Genomic DNA, 12,549 nt, shown 5'->3' on the forward strand with positions numbered 1-12,549 from the left:
CCCCGTCCGGGCGTCGTTCCTTGCTTGATTGAATTGTTCCTTGCTTGATTGAATCGACGATCAGACGACGCCATCTTTTAAAAAAGGGACGACTGTCGAATTTACGCACACACACACACGCGCGCGTGCGCTGTGTGCACGCGCGCTAGCATATATATATAATTATTTACCATAATTATTAAATTATTTACTATAATAATTATTAAATTATTATTAAATTATATATATAAATATATATATATATATGTGTGTGTGTGTGTGTGTGTGTGTGTGTGTATATATATATATATATATATGATTGCAACGTCTTGTCAGACGAGTGCCACTCCCTCAGTCACTAAAAGTCCATGTGCCCGAAGATGACTTTCCAGTCTTTTATTTCGTAAAAAAAAAAAGAAGATATCTTGGTGTGACTTATATTCTGAAACTAAAAAGGAGGGTGCATAGTTTGTGAACGTGGGTACTTGGAGTTAGGAGGATGTGGTGCAGCAAAAAAGAGGAATACGGAGTTAGAGGAGACGAGAGAAGGGAAATACGATCCTACCTGGTCAAGGTATCACAGCGGGGGTGGGGTATGGCTGTATTCTGGTTTTAGGACTAAGTGTTTACTTTGATCTGAAATTGAACCACTTTCTCCTAACCCCCACTCTCTCTTAGTCCTAAAACCAGAATACAGCCATACCCCACCCCCGCTGTGATACCTTGATCAGGTAGGATCGTATTTCCCTTCTCTCTCTCTCTCTCTCTCTCTCTCTCTCTCTCTCTCTCTCTCTCTCTTATATATATATATATATATATATATATATATATATATATATATATATGTATATATAAGCGTGGCTCAAAGGCTACGGAATGAGGATGGAGATTTTTATATTTTGGTTTCGATTCTAGCTGATGGCACCCTAGTCCCATATATACAAGGTGGCCGAAAAGCCCCAGGACACTATAAATGTGTTTTTAATAAAACACAGTATTTTTTAATGAAACACACAGAAAACATATATATTCAACAAAAAAAGAGAACTTTATTAGAAACAAAGCAGAAAACAACTAGAGTAATTTAGTGGTCTAGGGGATCAGTATGTTGGCCCTCGTTGTTCTTGCACAATTCCATTCGCCTCCAGGTTCTTTGTGCCATTTTTTTTAGAGAATTCCTTGATACGCTAGCAAAAGCTGCAATAATCGCATGCTTTAGCTGATCAATGGTTTCGTATCTAATACCAGAAACTTGACCTTTAATTAAACCCCATAATAAGTTGTCTGGAGTGGTCAAGTCGTGTCCTGGGACTTTTCGGCCACCCTATATATATATATATATATATATATATATATATATATATATATATATATATATATATATATATATATATAGTTTTTGATCTCACTACTTATATTAGGTTTAATATAATAATCGATAGAGAATTGTCTCTATGATAATAAATACGCATTCTTCATGAATTAAAATATATTTAAGCGTATATTACGACCGGGAAACGCCAGGTGGCCTGCTAGTTATTTTATAAGTGTGCCACCTCGTACGGGTGTGTGCGTGTGCGTACTTTGCTAATTAACCTTTTTTAATTACTTTAAATTACTTAATTTAGAGTATTGACAAAATGTTTTTGCGAGAGATATAAAAAATAAAACTGAACGTGTTTATAGCACCAAGCATTAATTTATTATGAGCTGTTTACGAAAATAGTTATGCAAATGAGGTCGACAAATGGGTATGTTTCGAATTTTGCTGGTCAATATACATATATATATATATATATATATATATCATTTCATCATTTAAGTTGGCTGAACATGTTCTGATGGTGATGTAGTTGTGATAAATTTAAAAAATATATATAAAAAATAACAGTAAAAGAAATCCAACTGAACAAAACGGAAGATATGTTAATAATGGTTGGACCTCTTGGTGGACAGTGCCTCATCAAAACTGTTTCGGCAGTTTTTATGTGCATCGTTTTGTCGGCACAAACCGGGCACGCTTCATCAGAAATTGAATCCGAATTGAAAATATGGCTACAAGATTACGATAAAAATTATACAATGCTTGTAAGAAACACAATGCTCGCCTCGTGGAACTATGTAACGGATATGAAAAACAGAACAAAAAAGAATGAAATGGTAAATAATGATTTTATTTGTATTCACGGTTCTTGTCCAAAATATCACCTATATTTAAAAACAAAAATGAAGGGGAGTCTGTATTATGCATGTACCCCGTGACGAAACGAAGATATATTATTCCAAAAGTCATGTAAATTGATCAAGTTTTATTTATATAAAGTCATTTTGAAGCGATTAATGGGAATTCGTAGACATTATAATAAAAAATCTCGCAAGTTTAAATTATTGTTGAGTTATCTCCTTTGTTTCTTTAGATTATTTTCAAGATGGCGACGCGAGACTTTCACACCTCTTTTATTCATAAAATTTTATTTTCTTAGTTAAAAATAAAAAACTCTATCGTCAATTTACGTGATTTTTTTAATATGACATCTTTGTACCGTCACGATTACGTACATCATACAAACTTTTCTTAATTTTTTTTTCTTTTAATATAGGGGAATTCTAGACAAGAACCATTTTCATTTTAATGTTGGTGTTAATGAAGAACTTTCTTCACTCTATGTGTGTTTATTTTAAAAATATATATCCGTCTCGTCACGCAAGTTTTCGGCCGATGTAATCTCCGACCTTCTTGTCGAACTCGGAAATCTTTTTGTTGAACTGCACGAAATTTTGAATAGGACCTTTTATTTAATCACCACGCGTAGCATGCTCATGTCCCGTCAGCCATGACCGGGTAGAAGTCTTAAATAATTTCGTAATTGTGTTTTTCGTATCACTGAGGATTGAACTTTCAACATCCAGAAGTGTTTCACTCATAATTGAATTTTACCCTGTATATTATCTGTTATGACATTCTTCCGGAAGTTGAAGATTCAATCTCCAGTGAGGGCTATATGAAGAATCCTTTTGCTTCCCCCCTTTTTTTTCACTTCATTTGTTACCGTTTTGATATTTTTTAACATCCCATCTACCTGTCACGCACCGTCTTTTTTTAATCTCTTATACCCCTTGCACCCAAATAATCAGCGGATGATAAATAAAAGAAGAAAATACAAAAATATTTATTTATATGTATATGTTAAAGCATATATATGTGTGTGTGTGTGTGTGTGTGTGTGTGTGTGTGTGTGTGTGTGTGTGTGTGTGTGTGTGTGTGTGTGTGATTTTGTCAGTTTGTATACGAACGCACACATACACATGTGTTATTTATTTATTTATTTTTAAATACTTTGGCGCTTCTGCACTATTAGGACGAGATTTCGGAAATCGTAAAACTGAATTTCACATGAAAATAATGGCATCTACGTATTTCTCGTATTTTTAAGATGGTCACATAAAAATGACGAAAATCGAAAATTCAAAAAATTATTTATTAAATAAAATAAGAAATAGAATTTAAAGAAAACGATCGTAAAACACAAGAGACTTCAAAAAGGGAGGTAATTTTCCGTTAGATTCAAACAAGATGTCGGCAATTTTTCACCTGCTTGCACAATTAAAATTGTTTTTATTAATACAGTAAATATTCAGGTAATTCTGACTGCATAATTTGGAAGCTACTATTGTCGCTTATTAGAATTTTTATATGAAAACTCCATTTATCGATTACAAAATATCGTCCCAATTCTGTAGAAGCGCCAATACTTTCTATATGAATCTAAAAATAAAAATGTCAAAAAATAACCTCTCGACTGAAACTTGTGAATATATTCGTTTTATTGTTTACTTTAATAATACTACAACAGATTTTTACAATAGTTTGTGTTGACACGTCCAGTAGTTCGTTTTTGCCGGAGTTGCTTTAATAGCAAATCAGCAGCAGGGACAAATAATTAATTAATTAGTAAAGCTTCTTATGTACGGCTAAATTTCAGCACGACTAAAATGTCTGATTTGGTCCCTGCTGAGTCAAGCAACTTTACACGTTTTTTTTTTCTATATGACAAACACCAGGAGCATAATTTTGATCGGTCATAATTTTAGTCGTACATTTTTAGTAAACCCATGTATATATATATATATATATATATATATATATATATATATATATATATATATATATATATATATAAAATTTTTCTTAATTACACATTGATCGGTCATAATTTTAGTCGTACATTTTTAGTAAACCCATACATATATATATATATATATATATATATATATATATATATATATATATATATATATATATATAATAAAATAAAATTTTTCTTAATTACACCTTGTCTCGGCAGCCGAGTTTAACGCATATCTTATTTGTCTTTTAATAATATTATTGGAATTCTTTCCTCTTTTCCTTGTACCTATTTGTGAATTATTCCACGGATTTGGCCTTTTAGATTATTTTGGACCATCTTCCAATTACGCAATTTCATTGGATTTTACTTGTGCGAATGGAAACAGTTAATAAAACATGTTAAAAAACACTTTGAAAAAGAGTTAAAAACATATTTAATCTGAAAATGAAACACTTAATAAGTGGATAGTTATTAATCCGCGGAGTTTCGAAGAAATACTTTCCTTCTCATCAGAGGGTAGGAATTAACAAAATGCGGGATCGGATTTTGCGTACAAAAGTATTTGATGAAACTGCAAGTAAATCAAATACTTTTGTACGCAAAATCCGATCCGCATTTTGCTAATTTTTACCCTCTGATGAGAAGGAAAGTGTTTCTTCGAAACTCCGCGGATTAATGACTATCCACTTATTAAGTGTTTCCTTTTCAGATTAAATATGTTTTTTTTACCTCTTTTTCAAAGTGTTTTTAACATGTTTTATTAACTATTTGCTCTTATATATATATATATATATATATATATATATATATATATATATATATATATATATATATATATATATATATATATATATATAAGTTTGGGATTCGGATTCGATTCAAGCTGATGAACCCAAGTCATATAGATATATTTTTATTTTTGACTCTATAATAATATAAACAAAATTTGCAAGAATTAAAATATCATATTTAAACGTATTTTACGAGCTGGCTACACCGGCGTCTCTGCTACCTTGAATAAATACTTTTGCAGTTTAACAAAAAAGTTACAATAATATCAGAACGTCTCCATTTAAGCTGAATTGCTACAGAATGCCAACATTAATATCAATTACATTTGAACCAGTCCCTTGTGGAATTTCCACAGGCTCCGCTTGTTTTTATTATTTATATCATTAATAATTGCGGACTATTATCCTCATCTTCTAGCAGTTGTTTCACGACGTTTCGGCCAACTATTCTACCTGACGAAGGCCAGAGGTATAGTTGGCCGAAACGTTGTGAAAAAACAACTAAGATGAGGATAATAGTCCACAATAAACAAATAGTTAAGTAAGCTTGGAAAGGTATTATTAGTATTAGTACTTATTATGATAAAATCGTATAAATTATTAGTATTCTTTATTAGTACGGTGCTAATAAGAGTAGCAAAACTGTCAAAAGTTCTTACGAAAAAACCTTTAAGAAATTTAAATAAACAAGGAAAGCCAAAAAACAAACAACTAACAAGGGAAATTCCTTTTGAAAAAAAAACAAAAAAAAACAAGGCCGATAGCCATTAGTCGCGTGCTCTCGTGTAATGAATGAATGCGTGAATGTAGGATTGACATGAAATTTTTAAAGATAAACTAAAATGACCGAAAAATGAGCTGAAATGACTTAAATAAATAAAAGTAAACGACTTAGAATGACTTTAATGAACTTAAGGATGAATTGAATGACCTTAAGAATGACTTGAATGCTTAAATAATAACTGGAATCCTTCAAAAACAACTTGAATGATTTGGAGAATGACTTGAATGGCTTTGGGACTGACTGGTTGTAAAGTGGGTGATCATTTTACATTAAATTAATACAGAAAAGTTGTAAAATGTTTTTGACTCCTAATGGGGGTAGTTATTTATTTGCCGCCCACCTCGGCAAAATGTGGCACAAGGCCGGAAAGTGGGGATCCAGCAGTCTCCCCTAAAGGAGGGACACTCCTGCAATTGTAAAAACTGCCTGAGTAACCCCGTCGGCATTCCCCGGTAGGGGCGCCTCAGGCAGTAAGCAATGAACTTACTCCACCGGAAAGCCCAGTGGCAAGGCCTGGGAGGGTGGACTTCCTAGGTATTACCCAGGCGGCGTGCCTCAGTCCAACAGGTGCTGGGCGGTTCCCGGCCCCTCACCTGTTGGGCTGAGTGTCAAGTGACGAATCCTTGACGAGTACTACTACTCTCTCTCCCTGCAGCCGAAGCCGCTAGGAGATACATCTCCATCAGACGAACTGATGGGAGTAGATATTTATTTGCTGCCCACATCAGCAACATGTGGCACAAGGCCGGAAAGTGGGAACCCCGCAGGCTCCCCTAAAGAAGGGGCACTCCTGCAATTTTAAAAATTGCCTGAGTAACCCCGTCGCCATTCCCCGGTCGGGGCGCCTCAGGCAGCAAGCAATAAACTTGCCCCACCGGAAAGCCCGGTGGCAAGGCCTGGGAGGACCTCCTAGGTATTACCCAGGTGGTGTACCTCAGTCCAACAGGTGCTGGGCCGGTTCCCGGCCTCTCACCTGTTGGGCTGAGTGTCAAGTGACGAATCCTTGACAAGTACTACTACCATGTCTCCCTGCAACCGAAACCGCTAGGAGACACATCCCCATCAGATGAACTATTAGGGGTATGAGACGAATGGATTCGCCAATCATTTTTATAACCAACGGCTGTGCTAAACAACCAATGAAAACGTTTAAAAATTATTATAAAAATTGTCGAATTTTGGATTCAATCAGTTCGCCCTTAACTACGCCACGGACCGCATTTGATTTTTGGCCGCCATCTTGGTTACTGATCTGAACTACGCCGCCATCTTTGTTCAACACAATGTTTCAAAACTTAACAGGTTATGGGCCCAGCCATTGTTTTTCTTTGACGGATCGGAATCTAAATTCGAATTGTGGCAAGTAAAATTTCTGGGATATCTTAGGATCGAAAACTACACAAAGTCATACAATCTCCAACAGAGAATCCAAACGATCCCGAATTTCTCGAAAAGAACGCGACTGTTTTTGCAGAACTGATTCAATGTTTAGACGATAGAAGTCTGACTCTGATTATAAGAGACGCATTGGATGATGGACGAAAATCATTGAACATATTAAAAGAACATTATTTATCAAAAGGGAAACCGAAAATGATATCCATATACACAGAACTAACGTCTCTGAAACGTAACGAGGATGAAACGATCTACGTTATAAGGGCAGAAACAACCGCCAATGCCTTAAAACTCTCAGATGAAATAATAAGCGATAGCTTGTTGATATCAATGACCCTCAAGGGACTTCCAGCCGATTTTAAACCATTTACAACTGCTATAACTCAGAAAGACAAACCCATAAATTTCAGCGAATTTAAAGTGGCATTGCGCAGTTACGAAGAGACTAATCGTATGCTCATGGACAATAATAACTTTAGCAATATTATGAAGTTCAAAAATGCTTCTCGAAAGCAGACACCACCAAATTACGCAACTCACCGCAACGTGTTCCCCAAAAGTAATTTTCCCAAGAAATTGTGGACGACTCAACCACAAAAGTTTCCAATGTCGTTATAAACGCTCTAAAATGGACTCCGTAAAAAACGTTTAGAACTTTGTGAGGAAGAACATACCTTTCTATTCACATGTAACTTTGACAATACCACAAACGGTAAAAATCTCCTTGTAGACTGTGGTGCTACAGCGCACGTTATCACCAAGGAATCTGATTTTATTAATTTTTATTCAAACTTTAATCCTCAAAGTCATTTTGTCGAACTTGCTGACGGTAATCAAATAAATGATACAGTCTTGAAAAGAGGCGATGCTAAAATATCTCTAAAAAATAATAAAGGCGAAATCTGTAACTGTATTCTAAAAAATGCTGTGTTCATACCTACATTTAAGCAAGACATATTTTCCATGCAGGCTGCAATTAAACAAGGCGTGAATATAAAATTTGACCAAAATAAATCAAAATTGATATATCCCAATAGAACTGTATTTGACATTAAAGAAAATGGCCGACTATATTATTTAAAAAGTACGGTTCTCTCAAAAACTGCCTGTCACGACTTGGAAACCTGGCATAAAATTCTAGGACACTTCAATACAGCTGATATTTAAAAAATTACCAAATGTAGTCGAAGGCATGAAAATAATACCTTCAGACGATCTCTCAAATTGTGATGTGTGTGCACAGGGGAAAATGACAAAAGATATGAGCTGAACGCCAGACAAAAAAGCTACGAAAATTCTCATTGCAACTTAGCAGGTCCGAACAGCCCGATGGGGAGAAATAATCCAAGTTACGTTTTGAACTTTATTGATGATTTTTCCGGTTTAATTATAGTTTATTTTCTAAAAAACAAATCCGACACTATCCTCGCCACTAAGAAATATTTAGCTGATATTGCCCCGTACGGTTCAGTAAAATGTATTCGCTCAGACGATGGGACTGAATTTACTAGTAAAGACTTTGAACTTCTATTAATTAACCACCGTATTAAACACGAAAAATCAGCGCCGTATTCCCCCTTCCAAAATGGCACCGCTGAAAGGGCAAGGCAAACCCTTTTTGAGAGGACAAGATGCCTACTTATCGAATCGAAATTAGCGCATAGTTTATGGATATACGCTTTAATGGCAGCAGCATATATCAGAAATAGATCGTTCAATAAGAGGCTAGGAAAAACGCCGTATGAAACGAATGGTATTAAGAATTCAGGAATACGATATGATCATCAAATATCAACAAGACAAAGAGAAGCAACTGATAGACCTTCCCAACAAAATAACAAGGAACTAATTGATTTAGACATTAAAATATAGTTTGTGCGATTCTCAACAGAGAAATAAATAGAGATTCGACAAACGACGAATGGTGATCGAACGCTGTGTGACACAAAGGAACAGATTTTTCAAGGGTTAGTGTTAGAATCTCGCACATAACTATATAAAGAGTTTTAACCGTACCGTTTTTATCGAGATAAGTTCTCTATATAAAATGGCATATTGCTCATAGTGTGACAAGATATTGATCACTGAATCAATGCAAAAAAATTGGAAAAAATGCGTTATAGTCGCAAGGCGTCAATAAGTGCTGTGGCCGGATTTCCGTGCTCAGGTGAAGCAACTGACCTCTAATTATTTCGGAAAATGTGACTTGTGATGTCTAGTTGTCCGGGAGACTTCCACATTGAATTCTAGACGCCTTTATGTAGAATCCTGCTGAAAGCAAAAAGCCAGGCTTGCATGCACCGAAAAGAAGACAGACAATCGAGATTTCTATCTACTAAAAATTAATTTCACAAAAATTACAGTTCTTTTTACATATATATACAACGTTCAGTTCTTAACACATTTTAAATTCTACAAATCTCTCTTCTCATCACTGGATGGTATTCAGGCGGATGAAGAGAGGGGGTCAGGCGTTGGGAGCTGGTTCCTCTCAAGATTGGCGCAAATCTCCAATCTGTCTGTTTTCGAGCGGGTATTGGCTTTTATAATAAGGTCACAGGTTGGGGTCGACGGTTCACCCAACCAATCAAAGCAAGCTACGTATCTGGGGAAACTCCAGATCCGAATTGCGTGTGTGCAATTCCGCAGTATTACTAGAGTTTTTGAAGTCCGTCTGAACGAATGTTTTTTTCAGGTTAGCCAGTACAAATCTCATCCAACAATAAAATATATATCTGTTTTTAAAAATAAAGGAAATATATATCTATATATTTCAATTCAAGTATTTTTGATATCTGCTGTTGTCTGGGATTCAATTAGACAATCTTAGCATATTTACCCGGTCTTTCTCAGGTCTCAGGAAGTCTCACCCACCCCAATGGGGAGCAATTCGCTCCCTCAAGACAATCACGTCACAGTGCAAGCTCGTGGCCAAAACGGTGTTTTTTTGGAATGGCATAAATATCGACATTGACAGAATAATACAGTCATGCAACCATGTGTTAAGGACACCAGAAATCCTGAAATGCTGAATCGCTCGCATGAGATCACAGTACAACAATGGCAAATGGTGGTTACTGATATTTTTTAATCAGAACAGGCATAATTAACGCATCATTATGGATTATTGTCAGAATGACATCTTCATCCTCTAACTAGGAATTTTCCAGTAAGGAAATTATCAATCTGACTAATCAAACCTTTACTGAATAAGGAATTCCAGAAAGGCTTATTAGCGACAATGGGTCACATTTTTAGCTCTGATCTGATCAACATGCAGATGGTCTGTAACAAAAAAAGAAAACCTACAGGGTGACCCCCCCCCAAGCAAAAGCTAAATGGATGCAATCTAGAACATATGTTGTAGAACGGAGAAAAAGAGGCCAAAGACCCTAGTGTTTTAATGTGATGTTTTGAATATAATAAACTAGTTATGACTAAAGTTTCATTTCATTTGGACAAACACTAAGAAACGGGGCCTAATTAGAGTTGGGCCCGTTTTTTTGGGGGTCACCCTGTATATATATATATATATATATATATATATATATATATATATATATATATATACTAGCGGGGGTACCCGGTGTTGCCCGAGTGTTTGTTTCTGGGACGGGGGGGGGAGTTTTAAAAAATGTTATGGTAGGTAAGTAGGAAGGATCAAACCCGGAGTCATGAGTAAAAGTAGGAAAATAAAGTGTGAAAAAAAAAACTGCAACGTTAACAGTTTGGCCACCAAGAAAAGTCCATTCCAGTTGTTTAGGAAAAAAAAAAAAAACGACTACGGTAGGTCGGCGCGAACGTGAAAATATAATGTGAATAGTCCAGCACTCTAACCACTACGCCACAGAGCACTGCGGCTTAGTTTAGTGATTTTAAATAACTTCACATGAAAGAACTACGAAGCCAAACCGGTGTTCTCTTCTCAACTGTTCCTTGTGAACGATCCCCAAACGGTGTTAAGTGGTGGCAGGGGGAGGAGGAATTTATTAGAGAGAAAATATTTTACCACTTCCATTGATCTTAACCGATTTTGGCCGTGACTTCTCAGCAGAAAAAGTATAGAAATCTAAGATTATCGAGGAATTTGAGAAATAATAAGCCTATAACACACCTCAGATATTGTTCTGCCGTTTGTGCGTATTATATTTGCATGAAATATCTTGATTTTTAATCCTATTAAGGTCAAAATCAGACGTGAAAAAATGAGTTCATTTTATATATATATATATATATATATATATATATATATATATATATATATACTCATTAGTTACATATGTGCATACATGTTTCTGTGGCGAACTATTATCAGTGATCAAAAAAAATCATTCATTAGGAGAATGTTATTTCCTCTTAGCTTGAAGACGTGAGATCTCCGTTAAGATATCGCCACATAAATATATATGCATACATGTAGCTAATAATGTTTGTATAAATAAGCATATTATAACACACTCAGTTCATTCATTGAGTACTTTTTCATAAACACAAGTGGATTTATATCTAGGAAACTATGCAACAATTATTGATCTATCTATATATCTATATTTATCTATATATCTATATTTATCTATACACACACATATATACACTGAAAGGGGGAGAATATTCTCATTGATTTGTTTGTCCAGACTGTTACCACTATTTTATAAATAGATAAGCAAAACTCGTATTTCTAATAAAAATCTAAACATATAAAAATCCCAATAATATAAATTCGATCTTTTTACACAACTGCTTCTCACATTTTTGGCTTGAGTTATAGAACCAAACATTTTATTCGATCAATAATAGATATTATCAAGGAGGCGGTTTCCGATTTTAATCGGAAAAGCAATTGTATTTCGTATTCTTTGATTCCTTTATTCCGTTTTTCGGTACTCTTGCATAATTTGACCCGCATTCTCGTGAATTCCCGTCAAATATGGATCGGGTTAGACCGGCAATCATCGGTGTCAGCCGAGCATTGTTTAAATGTTGAAACGCTAACTCGACTTTTTTATTTTATTTATTTAATTTTTTATTTCTGTTATGTTTTTAGTAATTTTTAAGGTGATATTAAGGGGGTGGGGTGACTTTTTATTTTCTGATTAGTTACTTATTTATTATTATTTTTTTTTTTAATTGAATTTTTGGGAGTTTCATTAGCCAATGAAAAAGCGCTATCTTACTGTTTTCCTCTGGAGGAAAAAGCCAATTTTTTTTTAACTCTGTGGAATAAGGAAATATTTCTTTGCAACTTCTGTTGCTTTTTTTTAACAATAAATTTTGTAAATGTTAATTTTAATTAATTTTAATCATTAATTAATCTTCTGTGCTTTTTTTTTGTTTTGTTTTTTTTTTACTTTTGTTAACCCCCAAACCCTAACCCTAACCCCCAAATAAGGCATGTTGTCACTTGAACGTAAAAGCTACTATTTGGAACCATAGTAACAGGGATACAATATACGGAGCTGAGCTGTTA

At 34.8% G+C, this 12,549-nt stretch overlaps 1 protein-coding gene across 1 annotated transcript in view; it reads left to right on the top strand.

Moving 5' to 3' along the window:
• The first annotated feature begins 1,788 nt into the window (after positions 1-1,788).
• LOC145258302 (angiotensin-converting enzyme-like) overlaps positions 1,789-12,549 on the top strand; it is a 136,824-nt gene continuing 126,063 nt past the window's right edge. Inside the window, exon 1 of the mRNA XM_080116348.1 lies at positions 1,789-2,139. Within this exon, the coding sequence (XP_079972474.1) occupies positions 1,903-2,139 (237 nt within the window). The 5' untranslated portion in view covers positions 1,789-1,902. The remainder of the gene's footprint in view (positions 2,140-12,549) is intronic.

This window comes from Euprymna scolopes, chromosome 33 (genome assembly GCF_053919585.1).
Source record: "Euprymna scolopes isolate OS-2025 chromosome 33, ASM5391958v1, whole genome shotgun sequence".
Lineage (NCBI taxonomy): Eukaryota > Metazoa > Mollusca > Cephalopoda > Sepiida > Sepiolidae > Euprymna > Euprymna scolopes.